At 36.9% G+C, this 25,744-nt stretch overlaps 1 protein-coding gene across 1 annotated transcript; it reads left to right on the forward strand.

The window, feature by feature from the left end:
- The first annotated feature begins 1,408 nt into the window (after window positions 1-1,408).
- On the forward strand, window positions 1,409-21,798 carry LOC107194095. The gene is made up of 3 exons (XM_015583664.1): window positions 1,409-1,498; window positions 14,975-15,108; window positions 21,654-21,798. The coding sequence occupies exons 1-3, from the start codon at window positions 1,409-1,411 to the stop codon at window positions 21,796-21,798; spliced, it is 369 nt and encodes a 122-aa protein (XP_015439150.1).
- The last annotated feature ends 3,946 nt before the right edge of the window (window positions 21,799-25,744 follow it).

A 25,744-nucleotide genomic window follows, 5' to 3' on the forward strand; every position in this document is an offset into this window, starting at 1 on the left:
TTGATTATTCAAGGAAAGAAGTGTAAATTGAAGTAACGATTTCTCATCAAGTTTGTTTGTGCTTTAAACCTTGGCATCTAAGCAAAAACAAGATAGCATAAAATCAAATTGTATCCATCCGATGCTTCCCTTAAAATGCTATATAATTCAGTAAAATATTTTTTGATACAACTAATGGGTTATTTTAGATACTAGTTCTTATTGACTCACCCTGTAATATTATACTACATAGTATAATACTACATCCATTAATAATAAAGCCTGAAATCCCACAAACTAACATACATAATCCCAAGTTGATATTCCGTTTTCGCCACGTGGCTATTATTATTAGGAATCGAATGGTATAATTTGAACTTGTTCAGCCAAATGGTACCAAGTTCAGCAATGTATTCGAAGTTCGTCAATTGTTTTCATTCCTATAGAAAAAAGCACGTTAATGGGCTAATAAACTATACACAATACTTCATTAACGTTTTAATTGGCAAGGAAGCCGATTTGTCAAGTCGAGTAGATGATATCAAACCGTCCCCAGTCCCTCGAAAATTAATTGCAGATAATTACCAAATAACTCCTCTGTCGGCGGAATCGTCACAGTCCAAACCGTGTACGCGAAGCACACCGAGAGCGCGTCCATTGTTTCGCCGGGACGCATTGTTGTTGCGCGTGGGTTTCGCGGCAATTTCCTTCTAATTGCATTAAAGCACGGCCGCCTCGTAACGAGAGAGAAAGAGAAAGAGGAAAAAAAAGAAGAAGATGGAACTTGATTTGTTGCCGCGCTCAGCACGCAACGTTTAGAGACGTTTAATTGCACCTGGAAACGTCTGGGATTGTTCTTCGTGCTTCGTATGATTCACAGCCGTCCGCGGGGAGACAATGTGTGCAAACCTTTGGCGTTCTTTCCATTTAGCCTCTTAACCTTTTGCTCCCCAATTCGGAACCGTTACACGGTTTTTTATAAACACGGCTGTTTTACGTGTTAGGCTGGTAGGGAGGGGATAAGTGGTTCGATCTCATTTGCCTGACAAATAATCTTATTTGGGTATTTTGACCGTTTGCACTCGGTTGGCGCTGTAATAATAAGTAGTCGATAGAACACACGTGATTTTTCAGTAATATTCTCCATTCTGTTCACCAATCTGTGCCTTTTTTATCGAACGCGATGATATATTGAATTTGAACTGTATTTTCATCACAAATTTCAATTTCATTAATTAACATAGATTAAGTTTAAAATACATATATAGAGGGTGATCAATTGCTTACGTAAATTCATACTAAATAATACGTTTTTTTTAATTAATATGGGTGTTTCTTCATAATTTTAATTAACAAATTCAGATTCAAGTAATTTATATGAGGAAATAATCGTTATTTATGATTCTATTGTTTCAGATATTTTGAAGAAATGGGACTGGCTGAGAGAGAAGCAGAAATGCAGGAGTTAGAGGCACCAAGACCCGGTAGATCGCGAGATCTCTTCGGTGTGCAGCTCGAGGTAATTCACATAATTTCATGTTTACAAACATTGTAATGGAACATAACGTAGATACTCCGGGACACTTGCAGAGAGACCGAAATAATTCAGAGAACTTTTAGCTTCGATAACTTTCTAACGAATAAGTTTAGGGCATAAGTATGTTAGTACTTTTATGTGGAGCACAAGAAACTGCATCGATTGATGCAGTCAAAAATATACGTTTCCATTAAAAAAAAACTATAGAATCTGTATATGATAATGAGAATAAACAACTTTTTTGTTAGCAGTTAATGATTAATATCCTTTCAATTTCTGTACCAATTCTTCAATATTTACTGACGAATTTTACTGAGTAGTATACCGTAAAATGTCTTTATGTAGTTCTATAGTTGCATTTGTCTGATGCACCGATACACAAAAGTGCATAAAATTAGTTGCATGTTATGCACTGTCTGATACCATTTAACTTTTACTCATAACATCTTCTATTCCCAACCGTTTAGGAGGTACAGCCTGTTCCAGTTGCATGGGACACCCTGTATACATAGCTCTAATTTAAAACCACAGAATGTAAATGAATTTTTATTAATAATATAGTAACGTCATTGGTATACGAATTAGTAATTAAAAATGATAGGCAAGTTCAGTTTCATATTGACACTGTAAATGTTCTTCGAGCCGACCGGGATCTAGATGCCTCCGAAAGGGATCATCGAGGTAGAAAGGTGAGGCCGATCGATCGATCGAAGAAGGAAAAGAGTGCAACAGACACACTTTCGTTGCCGTTTCGGTATCAGGTAGCCGTTTGTTCTAGCCGGACCGACACCGGTTTTCTGGGTCGCACCTCTCACTGCTCTATACACAGCGCGACTGGGAAAAGTGGCTATTGAATTTGCAGCCGGCACCCTGTTCGGTGAATGGGTTATCGACTTCGGATCGAATTTGTTTCTGACCTCGACAAGGATACCGTAGATCGATTCACGTCCGACGCCCTCGTGACACGATTATCGTGTCCACGATCGGGAACTGAACTTTCTTCACCTTTTAAGATCGAAAAGCCTGCACATGGTTTTTTCTCATTCATAAATACCAACTGTTTAGTGGATTGTTACAATAAATATTAACACATAAATTTCTTGTATGATTTTATAGATTTGCATAATACGCTAGAAATGTTTTTTATACAATTATATGTTCAGTTGCAAAAGGTTCCAGACAATGTATCTTCTAACATTGACCATTTTATATTCTTTTCAATATACCTATTACAAGAAAATTGTTGATATAATTTTTAAAAATTTGAAATGTCCTCAACACATTTACTGTCATACAATATTTCTCTCTTAATACATCTGTAACGCAATCATATAAATTTCTTAATTTCATCTACCTTCACGAATCCTACTTTTAAACTTGTTCCATTTATATATTTAATATCTTGCCTCAAGGATTAATTATACGACTCACTCAGTATTGAAAGTTATATCGCGTGTACGTGGGTGTCGCGGCGATCATTATTAATCGTTGATGTATGCATCGTTTTACTCTGTAGCCTTGTACGATGTAAAATAATTCGAGCGTCAACACTCTGGCGGTACATTTTCACTTCCGGTTTGTTGCGATCGATTTCCACCGGCGAATATCATCGATCGCAGTAGAAAGGCTTCTCCTTTCTCCAAGCGATCGATAAACGAAAACGTAACCCATTTAACACATTCACCGTCGGTCACCGGTGACCGTCACGTAAAAGAAATTCACATATTAAATACTAGAATTTACGTGAAAAATTTTGCTCCGCAGTAAACGTGTTAAAGGGGAGTTTTGTGGATTTTTTAGTCACGCGTTGGTAGGCGACCATGATTTTTCTGATTTCGCGCGGAACCGGACACCTGCGAATGATTTTTATCCCGGTCTCATTGCCAATCCTTCCGCGAAGGTTTTATTTTCGTCATTGCACGCTTGAGCGCACGGAAAAATTATTCCACAATGTTCCAACCTTTCTCACGATTGCTTAACCATGCCGGACCTGTTGTTCGGGAAAGTAAATTATAATTGCAAGAATTACTGTCAATTTAACGTGTCTTAGTGGAAATTTGGAACGAGATTTTACATAGAATAACGTGAGTTATGAATTAATGGCGGGGATGTTTATCATAATTTAGACCTTTTGACGATAATTTAAAAAATAGGAATTAGTCAGAAATCTCTTTCTTCGCAGTTATGAATATGTGAAATACCCTTCTTTCTTAAATTTGTTATAATTAACGTTGATCTGGTATATTTTTTCACCACAAGCACAAGTACAATAGGTACTTTTATTCTTATTATTTAATTATCATGGCCTAAATTTTCGTATTATTCAGCGAAAATTCAAATATTTCTTGCCTATAACCTCGTTTCGTCGACGTTTTTGTAATTGTATAGATATGCATGCTATATTCTCTATTTTCGAGAGAAAGGGAGAGAAAGTAACAGTAGTGAGCGACTGCGAAAGGATCAAGACAGAAATACGACACTTACCACTGAAATGAATACAGAACTTTGTCTACTGCTCCTTATAAGCGCGTTGTTAGTTCCGAACGGCGGGATTATAGGGAGGGAATGTTGTACTAACAGCTCAATCTAATAGTTTAAACAAAAGGAGGAAGTTAAGAATGCTGTTTTATTAAGCTTCATATTAGAATATTTTTTTCGTAACATCTCTACGCTTTTAGAGATAAAATATTCCAAAGAAAGCATTGTTTTTAAACTTGTAGTTTGTGTATTGCACACTCATGAATGCACAAATCGAGATAATGTGTTATTTATTATGATTTCACGTTCCTCCGATGATTTCTTGAATTATTTACATTGTATAGAAGCTGGATTATCTAAATATTATTATAAAATTTTTGAGTAAAATTAAGATAGCAGTATAATTTAAAACAAAACCAACAGCCTCGATTAACTATAAGCATATATTTTCGACGATTTGTGACTTAAAAAACGAGATAACGTGTGTGTCTGACTACACACGGCCATTTTCACTGTGGCAGTCAATGTGTTAATATGTAATCCGCTACCATGGAACGTAACCATCAACCAATCTTGCGTATATTAAGATCTTAGGATTAGATTCCGGTCACTTAGCCTTTCGTATATGCTAAGCATAACCTCTTTTATTCGTGTAAAATTGATCGTTCTAACTATCGCGCGCCGATTAATTGCTGAACTTATCATATAATCACTTGTACGATCATTAATTCACATCATTGCAATAATTTCACATACTAATACAGTACTAAATAGCTCTATGTTTCTAAACATTCATTAAACGGCTACAAAACACCTGTACAAGTTACACAGAAACAATTGTCACAGTTATACCGTGGACATTTATACAAATTTATTTATTACCAGACTGTACTATAGAAACACTATATGCTCTCTTCAACTGCAATAGATTTAAAATCATGTATATTTTTCTGCCCTCTGGCTCCATAAAAATAGTGTAGAACATCAGAGAACAAATAAGAAATATTATTAATGAGGCATATGTCTGCATTCTCTTATAAACAAATATTAAATTTAACAAAAAATAATGGAGCATTACTGGACCACCTAATATATTCTATTTAATCCAATCGAATCCTTAACACCCCCAAGAAATAATAACTCTATGTTATCTATACACATGAATAATTGTTCACATGAATCTGCATAAACGTTCACAGTCTACTGTTTAACATACCTGGTTTAAAGCGCCGACATTAATTAAGATACGTGCTTAGAAGCTTATAATTATTAAACAGCACAAGTGTCCATCGGAGGACAACATGGACACCACGGATAGACCCCTCGAAATAAGTAGAAAATGATGAGGGACGCCTGGGAGAAGAATGTCCCGACGCGAGGTTCATGAATTATCGAACAAACAGATGTTATGATGGCAGGCCTGCCTCTGTTCCTAGTGTAAATTGATCGCACAAGAAGATACTACAGGCTCGTGTGGTACGCTCCCTCCGCGTTTCCGTCGTAATTACTGACGAGGGTTTATTAATTGCTTGGCAATATGGCGCTAGCCTAATTAATCGAGCGCGAGCGGTTCATTATAAATGATACGGCTTAATGTCTCGTCGAACGGTCGCATCGGTTGCGTCCCTCTCGATGGAGAGAGTTCGTCGTTTTAATCGCCTCAATGTAAACGAGCCCCGGAATACCGAGTCGGGAGTTCATTAAAATCGGGCTGTGCTCCTCGCCACGGCGTGATACGAATCGTGGCGTTACGGTCGGTGTGCTTGGTTTTTCGGGCCGAATGAAGGAGATTTTCCCCTGATTGGGTGTTTAAAGAAGAAAACCGCGTTCACAAACGCCGCCCGAGTATTTTATGGTACAATGAAGAAACTGATAGAATCAACGTTAATTTGCAGTAGGAAATTTACGAGTGTTTACGCTGCCTTAATGAATTTGTACGGGGTGATTTCATGCGCTGGGTATGTCTATTAGCAAATTACTAGATTTTTTTCATTGAATGGAATGGTTTATTAAGTTCGAAATGTTTTTAGGAGTTTTTTGTCGGTTGAAATAGGTTATTTGACAAAAATGTCGGACACTATTAAGTTCGTATAACTGATATTCTGAAAAATAAACACTGAAAAAGATAATGGATTATTTATTACTGTATAATAATGTTATCTATAGTGTGGTAAAAAATAAGTCCCCACGATTTTCCAGGCACTTCCGATAGTCGGAAAAAAAAGAATTCAAAAAAGGTTATATTTTTTTTTAAAAGTCAAGGTCACCTTGAAATCTGTACCTTTCACAACTCTGTTTTTTTATTATTTCCATTACTATGTTATTTTTGTTACTTTCTTCTTTTAACGTACACAAATCCTCTTTTCAATCATATTCGTGTATGATTCTGATATCAAAAAATTAATACTAAAACCAAAGACCTTAAAGGGACCGAATGTCGGGTGCAACGTTATCTCAAGTACGTATAATATGAAAACATTGAATACTTACTATACGAATTACAATTTGTACAAATGTAGAAGTAAGTTAGTTACTATAATTTATTTCACAAACTACAAGCTATGCTATATTACTATTAAATGGTACTCTTATTAGAACCATTCAACTTCACAAGAATATGGATACCTAAATGATCTGTTTCTGCGCTCGACGCGAAATAATCAACGTTAATCAGATAATAATTTCCAAGGTAACAAATTCGTGAGTGATCTACATAATACTTCATATACGAATTACAGTTTCTACAAATGCAGAAATATGTTAGTTACTATAATTTATTTCACAAACTACAAGCTATGCTATATTACTATTAAATGGTACTCTTATTAGAACCATTCAACTTCACAAGAATATGGATACCTAAATGATCTGTTTCTGCGCTCGACGCGAAATAATCTACGTTAATCGGACAATAATAGCCAAGGTAATGGACTCTCGCGAACTGATCCATAGTAGCTAAATGAAAATCGTCCAGGCTGACTTTTCAGACGTTCCGCGAACGCGATTAATCGATATATCCGTCCGACGAGTGCCGGGGCTGTTTCAGGTCTTTGCGAAATGACATTTAATCGAATCGCCAGGCTCCAGGCGACGAAAAGGAAAAGGGGAACGTGCCCGGCTACGGAAAAGAAGTGCCCCCTCCTTCACCCCTCACCGGACGGGATTTCGTAATTTGTTTCGTCGATGCATACGCGTATCGGTCGCGCCATTATCCGGTTATGCTTCCATGATTACACGACCATTTTCACTTTTACGCTAAACGCACCGCGCACATTATCATAAACGCCGACATTAAAATTATTATCCCAGGAAGGGGGCTGTTCAAGTTCGATTTCAAGTTTTTCGCCCGATTATTGTGCGGTTTCCGCGCCATCGGAGCGCGTTGTTTCGTTTTTCTTCCTGGGCGAAACAAAAGCCCGGTTGCAAAAACATTCGATTCCTTATAGGCGAACCGTACGATTGCTTAATATTAAATAATACTGTGAGAAACGGTGATGTGCGTTCTTGTAAATCTGAATAATTTAATTACTTCATTTGAAATAATCCGATTATCTTTTTAGAAAGTTCAACCGATACGTATAATAGTACCTTTATTGAAATTAGTAGATCGCGCAAGTTTATGCAAATGCAGATATTTATGTACTATTTTATGGAAAACTACATTTTTAACTGCTTAACAACATTTTACTAGATTTCGCCAAAATTTATATCTGTACAGTAATCTATAAGCGCAATATGTTTCGATTATCGTTACGAGAATCGGTTCTATAATCGTTCCGGAACTTATTTAGAACTTAAAAAATAACTGATACAGGAGCTGATATGGGAACCGTAATTCGAGCTGACACAATCTGAAATTTATGTTCTTCATAAGAGTTATACAGATTAAAGGTTCATTCATAACTGCTTCAATAACCTAAATCGATATATCAGTTTTCAATCCCAGTTTTAAACTCCTTATTCCCAGATATATTCGAAACACAAAGTTTCTCTAAGACATTACCTTCTTTTTAAACAAAACACACGTAACAAAGAAAGGCTCGGTACTGCAAGGGTTAAGATTAGCTACAAATGCAAAAAACATCCGCACTCGACTCATTGCACACCAGATCGAATTGAATTAGCCGTCATGGATGCACAACCTTGTGCAATTATACAGTATTCACTCTCGGTCGTTCATGCGTCCGCGTCACTTTTTTCCTCGCATTAACAGCGCCCACCGCGCCGTACAAAAACGAATGGGGCTGAGCGTCGATGTACGTGCAAAACGATCGTCTAAGTGGCAAAGAAGTTATTTTTTGTGGGGCCACGGGGTTCCCCCTGTGTTGGCGTTTCACGGTTTGTACCTTTCATCGCGGATAATTTCGTTCGTTTCGCTTGTACCCTTGTCCGTCGTGACCGTGTCGGCCGATCAGAGGCGCTCTGTCGTTAGCCGCCTCCCGCCCGCCCCCGACGGAAATGAAACCGTCCGTTAGAGGCCTCGAGGATATACCTTAATCGCGGCGATATAACAGAACGATCATTCTGTTTTTTTTTTTTTATTTAAAGAACGATCATTCTTGTTATGCTTGTTTTTTTTTTTTGGTTTTATTGCACGCGGGTAATTGGAACGCGGCGGTGATCGAGCCGTTTTCGCCTGTGGCCGTGATTAACTGAAATTCAGGTGTCACTGGTGCATATCCATCACCGTGAACGCCTTCTCCCGTGGTTTCGGGGCGCGATGGAACCAATATTTGGTCAAATTGCGCGTGGGACGCTCCGTTTCGTTCAATTTAAAAACCCAGTATCGGAATAAAAATTTGTGTGAACGATTTTCTTCCAGGAATTTATTCTTTTTCTAGTCGAAATTGGGAATACTATTAGGTGTACCGATATGTAGAGGATTATTTTTTCGTGAAATTCAGTATTAAGTACTGAAACTTTTTATTGTAACGAATTTTAAGCAATTCGATATTATATAAATGCATAAAATCTGCAATTCAGTTACAATAACTACACAATTGTAATACTATATTGAAGATGGTAGTGCAATGGTGTATGCGTGAGCGTAGCCAGGTTATCAATCAGGGGGCAAAAATATTAACACATCAACAGCCACAGTGAAAAAGGCTGTACGTAACCAGACACACTTTATTTTGTTTTTAAAGTCATAAATCGTTGAGAAGATATTTGTTTTATTAACACGTTGACTGCCACAGTGAAAAAGGCCGTACGTAGCCAGACACACTTTATTTCGTTTTTTAAGTCATAAATTGTCGAAAATATTTGAGTTTAGTTAATAGAGGCTGTACGTCTTGTTTTAAATGATACTGTGATATTAATTTCATGCAAACATTCTATAACAGTGTTTAAATAATCCAGACACTTTTCAATGTACGTGTCACCCATATTTGGGTGACGTGGCAGTCAAAGTGTTAATAGAGGTTGTACGTCGTGTTTCAAATTATACTGCCATATTAAATATTACGCAAAAATGTTGTAACTCTGGGAAGGGCAGTGGGGGGGTAAAATTCAATTTTTGTCTTGTAGGGTGGGGCAAAAGCCACTTTTTTCCGCCCAGGGGGGGGACGGAGGCAAGTGCCCAATTCTACTTAACTGCTGTCTGTGCCTATCAACTAAATTTCTGAGGCACTCATAAAACCCATTAATTATTGACATCAGTGAAAGCGACAAAACACACCAAGGTAAGAAGTAGGTACATACTGACAACCAGACACGAACTTTTTCCTCTGGCGATCGATGCAATTGATTAGTCGAGGAGAGGGAAAAAAGTGGACGCGGAACAGCAAGTCGATTGTCCCGGATGTCTGTCGAAATGTAAGTTTGTGTAATTCCGCGCTGACCCTGCTTATTAAAGATCTGCCCGCGATACGAGGCCGATCGCGAGGCGGCGAGTTATTATCCTGTCTGTCGTAATCGGACATCCTTGTTAGCCGAGGGGAAAAGGAACTGTTCCGTCCGACGCCACTGGTAACGAATTACATCTTTAATAAACCGTATACCCGCGAAACGTCACTCACTTGTCTGGTAATCATAATAGCGTCCCTAGGGAGAAATGTTTTTTCTATTTCGGAATTTCGTTTGTTCTGCCGCGCGTACGGTGAATGTGGACAGTTTTTTTCCACACCAACATTTTTTAAATAACTTTATGGACTTTTAGGTTTTAGCAATTTTTCTGTAACGTTCGATAACAGCTTCTTTGTTGCCTGTAATTGTAATGAGATTTCGAGTTAGTGTATATTATGATTTTTAACTAATAATTGTGACAGAGTTTACAATTTTTCCGAAGTGAATATTTTTTTAGTGAAAAATATCGCCTTTTAGATTTAAATTACAGAACGTCCTGGGGTACATGATACTCGTTGCAATGATAAATTGTCAGCACTTTATACCTATACTTTACGAACACTGGGACTACCAAATAAGTAAAAATAATTTGTCAGTATATTCATGTAAGGATAATTAAAATGTTATAACAATATATTCAACTTTTATTACGACATAAACGTGAAGAAATTAGTCAATTTATACATTTGTAAATTTTCGAAAGTTTGTCATGTTTATCGACCGATCGTAATTGATATACATTTGTCGTTGGTAGTCCTCCTAGTGTGAATGGATGATAATATCGATCAGGTTTTCGAATTGAAACAGTTTGTAAAATCGTTTTTATAAAATAGCTTTAATTTAAGTAGATTAATCGCAGTTTGAGTATAGGATATTGTGATCTAAGAATATAGAAATAAACTTATAGCAAAGTAAAAATAAAACAGTTGATGAGGTTTTATATAGACACGAAGTCGTAACAATAGTTTGGATTGATGAACGACATAGCGATTGCTAAAAATAAACTAGCAGCAACGTAAAAATAGAACCTTTAATAATGTATCGATACAGAAGGGAACTTCTAAGAATGTAGGGATTGAATGTCTCTTTTGTCTCTTCTTTCGTCCTCGAGCCAGAATGACGAAGAGGGTCAAAGACTAATTTAAGAATTAATCTATTCATGCTTCTTTCACAAATAAATCTTATCCTAAAGTATATAAAACATTTCTCTTCAGCTTACGAAATTCAATTTTTTGAATTCGTTAAATGTTAAGTCTAAGATGCAGAAAGAATTCAAACGAACGAATTTTGCTTGTGGTATGCTGCAATTTATGCATTGGAAATAAATTTTCATTTATTGATGCAAATTCGCAGAAACGTTCATAAGTTACTAATTAGTTCTCGAGGGCCATAGCGTAACAATGGGTTTTTAATATTCTGAATATTAATATAATTGTGAAATATATTATGTTATATAATTATGAATTACATTAATATTTAAGAATATACTTTGTGCAACTAGTTTAGAATTCAGTGAAATTGAACAATGTAAAAGAATTAAAGATATTTCACATTATAGAACCTATAACCGATTAAATCCACAGGAAACCCGTATAAATATACACACGCATTAATATTTCCAGAATACTATAATTCCAATTATTTTGCAAATTTCGATTACAATAACATTCACACCAAATTATTCCAATTTTACGAGATCCAAGCTTTCTTCGGACGTAAGAATGGATAAAGAAACATATTAGTATTTCGTACCTACTAATAATATACCATCTATTTGCAATTTAGCAATAGCCACGATATTAATTGGAGAAGTTATATTGTGCCACAACTATTCTATCCCCCCGCAAACACAACCCAAAATCACCCCATTACGTGGTTCCAACAAGCCACAAACTACACCGTATACTCGAAGCGATTAATGATTATTGTTACACTCGAGCATTGTTCCAATTTATCGTAGAACAGATTGCGTCTAATAATTTCCTCGCGACCACTCTATAATCGTGCTGAGTTGCGAGAGCCACTAATCAACCAAGACTTCATCGAATTAACGCCACGGGAATAATCACGTAATGACGCCATTAGGCGAAAGGAAAACCGCGAGGGGACCTTGAAATGAAAAAAAAAGAACAGTAAAAAAAGAACAGAGAATCTGCACGAAATTTCAACGAGTGAGGGGGTGTGCTACGGAAACGTTTGGACAGCCTGTACTTTATAACTGGCCACAAACTCTGATATCGTATCGTTTGTTGCAGCACAGCTAACACTCGTCTCGCCGGGTAATACACGTAACTTTACCGTGACATCAAATTTTCACGTCGAGTGGATCGAAGGGCTGTTATCAGCGGGGCTCGATAGCCAGACGGCTATCGATAGCACGGCTGGCGGGACGATGGTTAACTCTCGGATAGTGGTGGACGTCAATGGTCATCCACGATGATTAGGTTCCATTATTTAAGGGAATGACGCGATACTGTTTTGAAGAGAAAGCGTTCGTATTTCACGTTAGCTGAATTACCTTCTGTATTTTTCCAGGACAATCGGTGTCTGCACGCTAATTGTCACGGTGGTTTAAACGATAATACTTCAAATCTGGTAAATATAATTAATAATAGAACATAGATCCAAAGAAGGAGTGCACAACTGAACGTGTAAATATTTATCTTCACGATAGAAAACAGTTAAACAAATAGATTTTGTCATGATAACTGACGTAAAAGTAAAAAATTGTGGCAGTCAATGTGTTAATTTAGTAACGTTATAATTCTGTTGTAATAGCGAGATTATTTATAATCATTTTATGCTGACGATTTTTACAAGAGTTGTAAATAGTTTTGGTTAGTATACATGCGAATGATCGAGAATATTCTGGACCTGATTAAGTAATGGTCTAACCAGCTTGAGCGGTAAACTGACATTTAGTACGACTGTGAATGTAAGTAAATGTAGATATGCAAGTATTATACGAATTCTACGGATATTCTAGAATACGGGATGTAATGTAGATAATTTTCCTAAACCTTTTAAGTTTGTTGCACATGTGTGTTACATTAAATATCAGTTTCATCTAATATATTAATAATAAAAATTCACCATAACGAGTTCTACTTATGGTTCAATCTTTCATAAATATTGATAACACGCTAAGACACTAGACTTTATGTGTTCGTAACACACTGGAACGTAGAAAATTCATGAGTAAATAGACCACGGAAGTTCACGCAAATACCGACATTTATGAAGTAATTTACAGGAAAAAAAAATCAAATATAAACATATTTATCTTATTAAACACTCTGTAACATTCCAAGTAATATGAAAATTTCATTACAATTTATTGAACTTTGTAACCCTTTATAAGGTCAAGTTAAATTTATCTCACTATCGTAAAATAACCCCTTTGTCGACCAAATTTAAAACTCGAAAGGTAAACAGTAAAAAAATAAACAGTTGTTGGCAATATGATTGTCACTGCCTTATAAAGGGTAAATGGACTGAGTTCTAAACAATCATTAATAAATGTTCAATTCTCAAAATAATCAATATCAATAAATGCATAAAATCTATTTTAATCATGACAAAACTATTACACAAATTCGTGGATTCGAAGACAAGACGCAAACGCAATCAGTTTCCATCCACCCCGAAATTTGCATAATCGATGGAATAATAAGTCATATAATCGTAGGAAGTTCAGCGGTTTCAGCCAATTACGGAATGCATTCGCATGCAGGCCACCTCGCAGATCGTAGTGCGCGTTCGCGACTTAAGTTTGCTCTCCTATCTCTCGAAAGATATCTATTCTGGTTCTCCGTATTCCTCCGTGTACGAGATTGTTCCCGAGACACGCAGGCACCTACGCCCGGTGCATTACCGTACGCATTGCACACAGCTGAGGGAGAACACAGTACGTGCACGATGATAAAACACGCGAGAGATCGTTATCGTGGCGAACAGGAAAGCGAATTTTGCACTGGCTACACTCGGCGATACATGGATACACCTCCGTGAACTAACTCCATTCCCTATTTCCATTTTAGACACAGCAACTGTGTCTGGCGTTTGAACATTAAGTATCGTAGAACGTAATACCAGAGATTTTATGCCTTACGAGTTATATATTACGATAAATCGATGAAATTTTTAAATTACCCGCCATTGAACTGTTTTATCGATTTGTGCTTGGGGTTTTTGTTATCGATTGGTTTTTGGAGGCAATTTTCCTGTCGGTTGTTGGTACGTGATCGATGGAGGTTCTTGACTGGTTACCGGTAAAAAAGAGAACTGCAATCGTTGTAATTGATTTTGAGTGTGGAGGGAAGACCGGAGAATAGTTGGCGCGGAATATTAGTATTTTTTTAAACATTTTTATCTTAAGAAATTGTTTCCGATTTGCTGCCTCGGAATCTAAAATTGCTCCCATCGTAACATCTATATTTAATGAGATATTGTAATATTCCTGGAATTCTGGCCCTCTACAGACTCGAAGTTTGCAATAAACGAGCGTCTACCGTACGACGTATACCTAACCTGTATGTAACAGCATTATTTCAATTGCTCCTTGTTAATATGTTGCTATTGAGATATCTGACTTTTGATTATTATAAAACAGATCAGGAGCAATTTTTTGGTACCATAATATTTGTGTAAAAAGACCATTTACATACTATCTACATATTTTGCAGACAACAGATTTTTGCTTTTTCATTTGCGAATATCTCATTAAATATAAACGGTGCGATGGGAGCAATTTTAGATTCCGAGAGAGCAAATTGGGAGCAATTTTTTAAGATATAAATTGTTAAGAAACACTAATATTCGGCGTAAACTATTTTTCGGTGGAGGGAACACAGAGGGTTGATGAAATATTCGTGTGATCGAAATAGAGCGCTGAGAATGCATCGTTTGCTGGACATGTTGTGTGCTTGCGTAGGTAAAACTGTTCGGAAGAGAAAAGAGCGGTTTATACATAATAAAACAAATAATACCTTGTATTTTTTATGTTTTAAAATAGTTTTTGATGCTGGTGTATTTGTTTTAATTATTGATTGTGCATTGATTTTGTCTGTGATGGTACTTGAATAATTGGATAGTTCATTTTTCTAATTTAGAATTCCAAATTTATTGTTACAGGTTACTTCTCTACTTTTGGAAGGTGAACGCCGTAAATTGGCGGTTCTTCAAAGAGAGTTACAAGTTGCACTTGCTGAAGGGGGTAGTGTGAAGCTGAAGGAGAAACAAAAACAGGAGTTGCTTCATGCTATATCGTAAGTAGAATCGACACGTTCATAGTCAGACAATTCAAACCGAGTAGGATTGGACGAAATACATTCGTAAGTACACCTATGTGTACTTACGAATGTATTTCTATCATTGTATAGAACTCTTTACTGCTATAGCCTGTTAAAATTATCAGTACAAGTGCTCTATCTATTTTCTATAAAATTTTTAATAAAAGTATGTTTCGTAGAGTAAATGGAAATCTCACTTTAATTTTGTTTTAATTCAATGTTTTGAGTCACATCGACTGCTATGGTCATTAGCGACTACAATAGTTGCATAATATGTACTTGCAACGTACTGAATGAAAAAGATTTCTATACTTTTATGAAAGTATACAAAACGTAATACACTAAATCAGTAAGTTTTTTATACTTGAAATCTATGACATATTAAATAGTGTTACCGGCAGGAAAACAGAAATGGAGGTCGTTTAAAAATGATTTTATCACAATATATGCGTTCTATAATCTAGAAGTACAGAGTTAGTACCTTATCATTCTATAATACTTTTTGGACGCAATCATCTCTCTTAAAATCTCCAACGTAAACTTATTCCCTAATGTATTATAAAATGCACTTATGTAATTCTGAATGTCTTAACATTTTTTGAAACTAATGCACATTCTATCATTTCAAAATTATTTTATGCAAAAAATAACAGGTGATATAAGAGCAAAAAAATAGAAAAGCAATATTCATTGTTTCACTTTCGGTGAAAGTACGAAATATGTTGTTAATGCAATGAAAATAATACTTGAAACGATAAAATTGAAGATAAAATCAGGATCAAAGGGAATTAACGCAGTATCGCATGCGTCATCACGAAAATAATTCCACTGAAAGCCTTTCCTGCAAATTCCCTGAATTTCGAAATTTCCAGGCGTAACTATAAAAACCGGCAGCCGGACGGTAAAAAAAATTCGGTTAAGGAAACATCCATTTTCCTGGACGGTAGCTTTCGAATAATATATTTCGCAAGTTGGCACTGGACCTCCCCCTCCCCGTAACACGAACTCTGGCTGGTAGTTTCCCTTTCCACGCCGAAAGGCAGAAAAGGGGAGGGAGGATTAACTCGTTCAAGATTTATTAGCGCTTGTCCTCCGGCGAACTAACAATTTGATCAAACTACCGTGGAATTATGCAGTACCGTGTAGCTTCCGGCGCGAGTTGTCCGAAGTCTAACCTACGAATTCTCATCGTTTACTCCCGCGAAAAATACGTTTCGGTTAATCACCTTTGCTGTGTGGTTAGCTCTGCTTGTTAATGAACAATTTAAATATTGCGATAGGTACATACTGAACTTTTATTGTTTCGCTTGAAAGATGAACCTGCATTTTGGAAAAAAATTTGTGTACAAATATGTTATTAGTGTACACGTTAAATTGAACGAAACGCTTCTGAAACACCCGGTATATTTTATGGTATAAAGTAAGGATTTTGAATCGAGAGTTTTTGCCACAGTATTATTTACACTTTGGATTAATGTTGTTTTCTTAAATTAAATTTGAATACACATAACGTAAAGTTAATTTTTAACTGACATATCTCGTATCGTTGGAAATATTAAATATAATAGTCATAAAATGTTACAATAATGTTTTATTCTTCAGTAATATGTCTGATAAGAAGAATCAACCATATGCATGATTTAAACATGGGAATATTAAATTAAAACTGATGAATTGTGTTGATTTGATTAATTTACATGAATAAGGCGTTATTATTGTACTACAACCTATATTTTAAACCATACCTATGCATGAAACGTTACTATTACACATATGAAAATACAAGTGATTTACATAAATGATGCTTCATTACATCCAATTTGCATTTTCATCACAATGACTAATTAATTCACGTTTAATGATATAGCTTATAAATTTCATATCATCACCAGTCACCAGCCCTGTAGAATCCTTCCAAAGTAGAATATCAGTAGAATCAATACGTTTGTAAAATATTTTAATACGTGCGAGAAATTGAATAGATTATTCCGATAGTTCATACAATGCTTTAGTCACCCCATGTTCGTCGCGTAAATACTATCGTCTCGACTGAATGAGTACCGCTGGTGACTAGCCATTTCACTTTCTTCAGTCCAATTACTCGAATGTCCTTCGAATTCACTTTTCACATTTAAGAAACTAAAGTTCACATTTTAACTACTTTAAATGTTAGAATCCCTCGGGAGACATTATGCAGCTTTAGTTACTTTGTTACTTCATAATTTTTTTTATACGTTACAAAAATAAAATTCCTCGCAGAACAACGGCAGGAAGTGATAAATATAACAATTCAATATCTTAGGCGTATCAGTAGTCTATTGCTTTTTAATTTTCAATATTATTATTGAAGTTAACAAGACTGACTGGTGTTATATTAGAATGTAATATGGACGAAAATTAATAAAATAAACAATTTATGACACAATTCCCAGAAATTTGGAAAGACCCCTCGTATCATGTATGTACAATATATTGCTGTAACTAGAAAGTTCCTCCTTTTCTTCAATGAATAATAATAATAATAATAATAAATGTGTCAGTGAACAATAATAGACTTACTAAACCGATATTTCGAAACACGTAATACTTTTCCGGGGCAATCCAATATTTTCTTCGGCAGACTCGTAACACCTTTAATGTTGCCGCGGTAATACCTCGGAATCATCTCGTCGGTCCAGTAAATACTACGATCCCCCTGACACCGTAACGAGTATTACCGGGGAACACCCAATTTCCTTTCTCCAGCGATAAATCTCGCGTGCCAGTATCCGCCTAAGGTGCACGCGCGCGGATTTCCCGAATCCCGAAAATTAGGAACGCCGACGGCTGTTCCCAGAGGCGACGTCGTCGGAGGCAAAGTGCCGTCGACACCTTCGCGCGTCGAGGTAAAAAAAAAAAAAAAAAAAAAAAAATTTTGGGGGGGGGGGAACTTGTGTTTTCTTTTCCTCTCGTCTTCTTCGTTCTTGTACGCGCCTCGACGCTGTTTGCGCAACATCTTTCCGAGGCTCCGCGGGCGTTTCGGGCCTGCTTGCAGATGGCGGCACTGTCTCGTTGATTATAACCTCAATGATAAATGCACGAGATATCGTCGCCGTGGCGTTCGTATATACGTTTCGGAACGCGATCTACTTACCCCCGTTCTTAGTCTCACACAATTGCCCACAATCAAAATTTATCCGTTCAAGTGGTCGGAAATAAATTTTGTTTATCATCTAAAAAACTTGTTCCATGCATTATTATTCTCCTTCAATGGCGCATCCATGGGAGGGTTCGAGGAGCAAGGGATCCTGACATCCCCAAATAAAAAGGATCTACCATAACACAATCACGATTGCGTAATTCAGGAGCTTTGTAAAAAGAAAAGAAAACTGGGTTTTATTCTTTAAATGATCTTTTATAATCACCTAATGAATTTCATGAATTTTCATTGAAAATATTTCTATATCCGTTCAATTCGACTCCTCCCCGCAGAATAAAATCCTGAGTGTACTATTGGTCTCCTTAGATCCTTTCGTATTATTAATCTCTGTAATAAAATAGAAAAGAAGTTCTCTAAAAATTGAAATATTCATGAAGACGTTGAGTACACTATTAGTGAATGTAGACGTAATCAAAGAGGAATTGTAAAATTGATAAAAATTTGTTCATTTATCCGCTTCTATTCAAATAGAAATTATAAGTTTGAAAACTTTTGATTGCTTCAGCTGAATAATCGTATGAGCTGCTAAATTTTGTTTCTGGACCACTGTGTGCCGTCGGAATTATTCGCGTTGGTGGCCCATGTTTCTTCCCAATAACGCCCTCTTTCGTCTTTATACCGCCATGCCATCCGCGAAATATTGCGCTCGAGGTTCGGAGAATGCGCGTTCGCGAGAAACCGAGCAATAATTGACGATCCCCTTTCTCGAACGCCGCCCCCCGGAAATTGAACGGCAGAACGAGACACAGGAAGCTGCGAATTATTCACGCAATAAATGCTCGATGTTCGTTCGATCGTCTTTTACCGTGCTGTTGACAGGATATGGCCACGGGGTGACTCGAAAAATATTCTGTAGTTGGTTTTTACGAAGAAGAATCGGTACCCTGGTGACTCGTTACATAGGGTGTTAACGAAATGGTCGTATATAGCGAAAGGATGTGATTCTACATGCAAAACTAAGTGGAAAATGTAGAGTAACATTTTTCTGTACGATGATTCGTTTTCGAGAAAGTCGAATTTCAATAGACTTGGCTAACGCGTCTGTACGTTGCAGTCTGTTTCTACTTGCCACTGAACGTACTGCCTCAGAAAGTTATGTACAAGCGGGCATGAGGTGATTCTACGTGGAAAAACAAGTCGAACATACAGAATCACATTTGTCTTTTGAGAGTTAATAATGTATATTTTCTTGATATAAAGAACAAAGTAAGAACTCTATCGAAAACAATACTTTCGAGGTTGATAATTCATGTAGAATCTATTATAGCTTTGCTCGAGCTAATGTGGAAAATAGGATCACCTGCAAATTATAAGGTACTTAATTAATGTGTGGTACAGTCAAGTTATTTCCGTAATAAATTTAGCAACACAGTGTGACGTTATTGTTCTCCAAAGATTGAGTGAATCCGCTACCCTAAAGACTCATGTATCACTGTCGTCACTCGGTCTGTCCTCGGGCTTATCTTGAAATCCCTAAACAATCTAGTTTCTCTTACTGTATCCCGTGGGCATTCACGATGACAGCATATCTGCCACACATTTGGACATACGATTATTTAAGAAAATACAAGTATAATATAAGAAAATTTGTATAGGCAGTTATGTTAAAATCCACTGAAATTATTACTTTTATAGAAGCTGTCAATTCAAAAAGAAGTAATCCATTCGTTTATTTTAATAAAGTGGTAACATACTTTATGTTCGAATATTTTAACTTTTTTAATATTTTAATAATTAAATATTTACCCGTCCTGTTTTTATAAATATGAAGGAGGCTAGCACAGAACGAGGATTAATATTACTGTAGTGGTACAAGCTGCTGATTTCTTGATAAATAAATGTGAAATTTGGCGAAATATAGTAAGTTATTTCTTGGTACACCCCATATAAATTAAAGACAAAATCCCTCAATTCGCGTAAACATCCGTAGCAATAACTACTACCATGGATGACCATCATAAATCAACATATGATTATTTGTTTCTTTTCCTTTTTGTATTATTTTCTACCTTGGTGTTAGTGTATTCCAGTGTTGTGAGTTCACTGTTCCATTAATATCACATTTGATTTTGTATTTTTCCTGTCAGTTTCGAAGAAGTTACATTAAAAGAAAATGCTCTTTATACTTAGGTTTTCGTTGTAAATCGAACATTTGGGGGTATTTTCAAAAAAGATATTTGTTGCAATTACAATCTAAATGTTTAATTTCTATTATGAAAAGATCATAGGCGGTATTTTTCCTTCGTGGGAATGATAAAAAGGGGATATCGAAAAAGACATCGTGAAGAAAACGTCGGCGTGGACGTATTCAATTTCGATAGTTCGCTTCCGGATTCGAGGCTCGAACGGTGTCGGTCCCGGAGGAAAGAAGAGCTAAACGCGAAGCAGAGCTCGCGTCATGAATTCGTAAGACTGTTTGCTTTCACGTAATTGCCCAAGTTTTCGCGGGGCGACGTTCGTCCATCCGTGGAACTTTTTCGATTCCTAAATCACTGGGCGGAAACCGGTCGGAAAAATTCGCTGGCGCGGCCGCCGGCGACGCCGCCGTCCTCCGTCTCGTTACTCCTTTTAACGCTTAATTTTTTTTTCCCTCAGCCAACGGGAGGAAAAAAAAGGGAGCACGACTGAAACTGAACATAACGCTGTAAAGTCGCCGCTCGGTTTCTTTGGGACGCCGACCCGTTTTGCAAAAACGCTAATTGACTGAACGTTCTGATGCGATCTAATACACCCACGTGCAAATTGGGAACGAGAGACTAAATTCGTTAGGAAATGTAGACCCTCTTTTTTCTCAAATCAAAGTTTAAATTAAAAATTTTAAGATGACAAATTTGCGATTGATTATTTATGAATAGATTAAGTTTACATTATAGAAAAATGAAATATCTTTATATATTGAATTGAAAAAATATATTGTGGGTATGCAAGGCAATGAATTTTACGATAAAATTCTAATAAGCAGAGTAAACATTCTATACCTTTAACTATTAATAATGTACCTTTATTGGACTATTTAAGAAAGTGCACAAAGAAGAAGTATCAGTTTCGAGAGATAAGTTACCAATATAACCTCTAATGGCGGCATTACAGTACCTATTTCTGGTCTGTATTCCAAGTCAGGGATTACATTGCAAACACTTTATACATTTTCCTATACAAAAAGGAACATTTAAATCGTAAGAAATGCAATAGGATGTTCGAGGTGAACTTATTTAATTACCTCTATTACTCAAAGCTCTAGGAACTTTTTACATTATCTTTCCCCGTTAATGATAGAATAGTTTTTTTATGGAACGTCATTCTCTGTTCTCTTTGCCTGCAGGAAAATTCAAGGACAGCATGAGCAACTCGACAAGGAGTACAGAATCCACGCCGCCGGTGTTCTCTTGTGCAACTCAAGGGGCTCCGGGAAGGTAAGCGTTTTGTCATTATTCTTTCTTCTCAGTTCCGTGATTCACGGAAGATAAATGGTTCTCTCGATCATCGCAACGCGATCTATTATTTGTTAGCCGAGAAACCCCAGCGTGTTCTTCGCTATTTTCGCCGTGACTCGGCTGTTCGTTAAATAAATTCCATCGATCGTCTGTCTCTGGAGGCAAACGAACGAAAGAGAGTCTCTGTGTTGTGACTTTTTAAGGAATTGGATGGCTTCTCTTTCGTCGAAGCGAGTACGCCTTGAATTTAATATTTCTACGTCGTTTATTGTTGAATTAATGTCTGCTCTATAAACTGGATTGAATTTTTCATACTCGAGATGCATTAGTATTAGTACACCTAAATTAAAATTTTAGAGTATTAATATTGTGATTAGGAAATAACTATTTAACAGAGTGATGGTTATATCACTAGAATGTCAAAATTGTTTAGGCAAGTTTTGTCAACGTATATTACAGATTATCGTATGAAAGTACCATAAGTTGGGGTAACTATAACTGATTGTCAGTCAGGGTTACTTTATTCCAAGCCAGAAAATGATCATTATCGTTCTTGAAGCTTTGTAAATTGTTAAATTAAATTGACTTTTACATGAAAAGCTGTTTCAAATGAAAATACCTGCAAAAGAGCTGCAAAATCGGAAATTATTTTTTTACTTTGGAACAAAGTTACCCTGACTGAATCAAAGTATCTTATAAATGTAAGTACATAATTCTAATCCTCGTATAAATACAATACTAAATACACACTCGTAGAATTACGTTAAAATGAACACTTTTCAAGAAGAAAGATAAGTCAAACTAACAATTCTCTGATTTCCACTGAGCATATTACTGAACAATTCATTATTCTTCACTAAATTAGTCTTTATACTCGAGCATATCAAGAACCTAGTCTATTGTTCTTCAGTATTCTGTACCAATTCTACTGGACAAAGTGCCAGAAATATTAATTGCCTACTCGTTAAGAAAAATACCAAGTGTCTCACTGGTACACATAACATTATTTAATGACCAGTTACAATTTCTTATACAACACTTTATGCAAAATCAAAGGTAGTAATAACAACCCCTAAGAAAATTATACCAATACATCAAAAAATTCGAAAGCATGTACCGCGTTAGCCGGCACAAAAACCGACTCCCCGACCTCGACGGGATCCATCGAATGGTCCTCCGGCAATAGGAGTTCTATCTCATTTCACCGGGAAAATAATGTAACGGCACAATCTAAAAGAACGAGGCAAACTTTCGACGAGCTTCGAGGAGGCACCGCCGCGATCTTTCCCTTCAGCGTTCCGTCGTTGAGCCTTCAGAATAATAGATTCAATTTCTGCGTGCCCTCTCTCTCGCCCATCGTTCCGACCCCACCTATTTCCCTGTCTTGCTCTTAGTCTCTCCCTCCTCGTCATCCGTTCCAGGTCATCGTCTTCGGCAAATGAAACTTTGGCTGGATTATCGCGCTTTGCCGAAGACCGAAGGAGAGGACCAAAAGTGGGGGGGGGGGGGGTGGGGTGGGGGGTGAGTCTCTCGCGGAGAGTGGCTTTCCGCGCGCTCGAAGCAATCGAGAATTGGCGACTCTATCTGAAGCTTCAGCGTCTTCGTCGCGATGACTGGAGAGACTAAAGTTGCCGGGAGTTGACCCCGAACTGTGACGAACAACCGGGCGACTGGAACGAGGGAAGAACGGGCAATCCCTGGTGATAAGGCGAAAACCGGACTCAAGATAGCGAAGCTTCACCCCAATGTTTCTGCCACTCCGTGTCGAATCGCGAATCATGCACGGTTTCGCGACTTTTCATTATTTTTTTCTATGCTGTTATTCATTGACTATGATTTTTGTCTGGGGAGGAGGTCCCCTGATTTTAGCCTACGACACTCCTCATCAGGCGCCTGTGTGTATTTTATACGATGTACGGGAGTTGCACAAAATATAGTTACACGTTCACAATAATTATTTACATGTCTATTTAACTCTGAAACTAAGAATAGAAAGATATAAACAGAATTGTTAGAAATAAAAAAAGTATAGAAAGAGAAAATGGTGGTGATTGATTAAGTTATATTATGTACAGATATCTATAGTTAAAATCTATATAAACTTCAATTTGCTGGTCTTTTCGGCAAAAATATTCTTCGCAGTCTTTGCATTTAAAGAAACAAAGTTGACCTTCACATGTCCTCTACGCGTTCACCTATCAAAAGACTGAATCAAACGAAAGCAATTTATCTCCTACCTAATGAATCTCCTTCAAATGTAACCCTTTGAAATACAAAAAGTTCTCTACCAATATATGCTTATGGTTTTTCAAACAAAATTCTCAAATATTCTCTTCATTTCGCCCTTCTTCCTAGGTATAACCCATTAAACGACTCACCCTGGACATACATAGGGGAAAGGTGTCTAAAACGATCCCTTTAAGGCGTAATTTATATAAAAGATACAAATGCTCATTATTTAAATAAAAGTAAAGTAGTTTTTGTAAGTTAGTCTATCTATCTTATCATTGGCTTAAATAAAATTTATCTACCTGATCAATTATATTTTTTATTCACATTTTTTTGAAGGCATAAGTAAGGATCATTTTGTAATGTATGTGTATAAAATGATCCCCGGGGATCATTTTATACCTACTGATAGTAAATAGGACGAACATTAAAAAGCATTTCATTTATTCCATTTTATTTAAATAAAAACTACTTTGACGCGTTGTTTTTCTTTCATACTGACGGGGCATTGTTGTAACTAAAACAAAAAAACAATATTTTGCTTTCATACTGACGGGGCATTGTTGTAACTAAAACAAAAAAACAATAATATAGCATATGGATAAAATGATCCCAAGAATCATTTTATCCATATGCTATATTATTGTTTTTTTGTTTTAGTTACAACAATGCCCCGTCAGTCAGAATTGGTTGTTTGGGGTCATATCAACCCTACTAGGGAGGAATGATATGACCCCAAACAACCAACTCACATTCAGTGGTTGAATATAACCTCAACTTGTTACATGCGGTAACGAAACATTAATTAACTTATTATTGAAATGTGGTTAAATCCGCGCAGGAAGCAGCTGTCACATTAAACCGTTTATGACAAAAGTTACACAACATTGAAAACGACCTTATCTTAGATAAATTGCAGTTATTTTTAATTTTTCTTGTGGACAACACACAGAGCACTGATATTCACATGGCACTTCGAGCACCGACTAATGACGTGCGGGGAGAACTATTGTAGAACGACATTACGATATAGCACGACTAATAACCACAGGGCATCCAAGAATCATTTTACCCCGAGGGATCGTTTTAGACACCCTTCCCCTACATATCTTAATATAACACGAATTCGCAAAAGACGGCAATTTTTAGGAAACCCAACCGCCATGTTACACGGGCGTTGTACCTGTATACACTCATCCTGTTGCGCCTCTTTCTCCCAAAAACACTCTCGACCCCGACCACGTACCAGATACGTATTGTTTCTTTAGTTCCCAGCCTCGACGGGTCCTGTTTTTGATCACGTCTCCATCACCCACTTGCTTCCTTCCGTATCACATTCCTCCCGTCTCCTCCTCCATTTTCCTCTCCTGTTCAGCTATCCGTTACCGCCTAAGTCCAACAAGCATCGGGGCCACGTTTCGGTTCACGCGCGTCAGCCGATACTTACACACGCCTTCTGGCCTTTCATATTTCATCCCTTTCCTAGCGGCCAGTTGTTTCCAGCTTTGGTCGACCGTTTCGTCGGCACCCCAGTCTCCCTGGTAATTCCCCCGTTCATCGTGAACACTGACGTTTCTTCTTACGTTGCCTTATTATCTGCCTCGTGGCCACCGAGCAGGCGCACGCTCTTCGTTTCCGCAATTTCCTCCTTTCGTTTTTGCGCTTCGTCATCTGGCCCGACTCCGTACATATATACAGGGTGTCTCATTTAAAATGATACATGCAATTATCTCATAAACTGTTTGTTATA

This window comes from Dufourea novaeangliae, unplaced genomic scaffold (assembly GCF_001272555.1).
Source record: "Dufourea novaeangliae isolate 0120121106 unplaced genomic scaffold, ASM127255v1 scaffold12, whole genome shotgun sequence".
Classification (NCBI taxonomy): Eukaryota; Metazoa; Arthropoda; class Insecta; order Hymenoptera; family Halictidae; genus Dufourea; species Dufourea novaeangliae.

What these genes read in the sequence shown, in the direction of transcription:
- LOC107194095 (XM_015583664.1), top strand. Translation starts at nt 1,409, where the DNA reads ATGGGACTGGCTGAGAGAGAAGCAGAAATGCAGGAGTTAGAGGCACCA. An exon ending in TCTTCGGTGTGCAGCTCGAG is followed by an intron (nt 1,499 to 14,974) that starts GTAATTCACATA and finishes TTATTGTTACAG; the next exon opens with GTTACTTCTCTACTTTTGGA. An exon ending in GAGTTGCTTCATGCTATATC is followed by an intron (nt 15,109 to 21,653) that starts GTAAGTAGAATC and finishes CTTTGCCTGCAG; the next exon opens with GAAAATTCAAGGACAGCATG.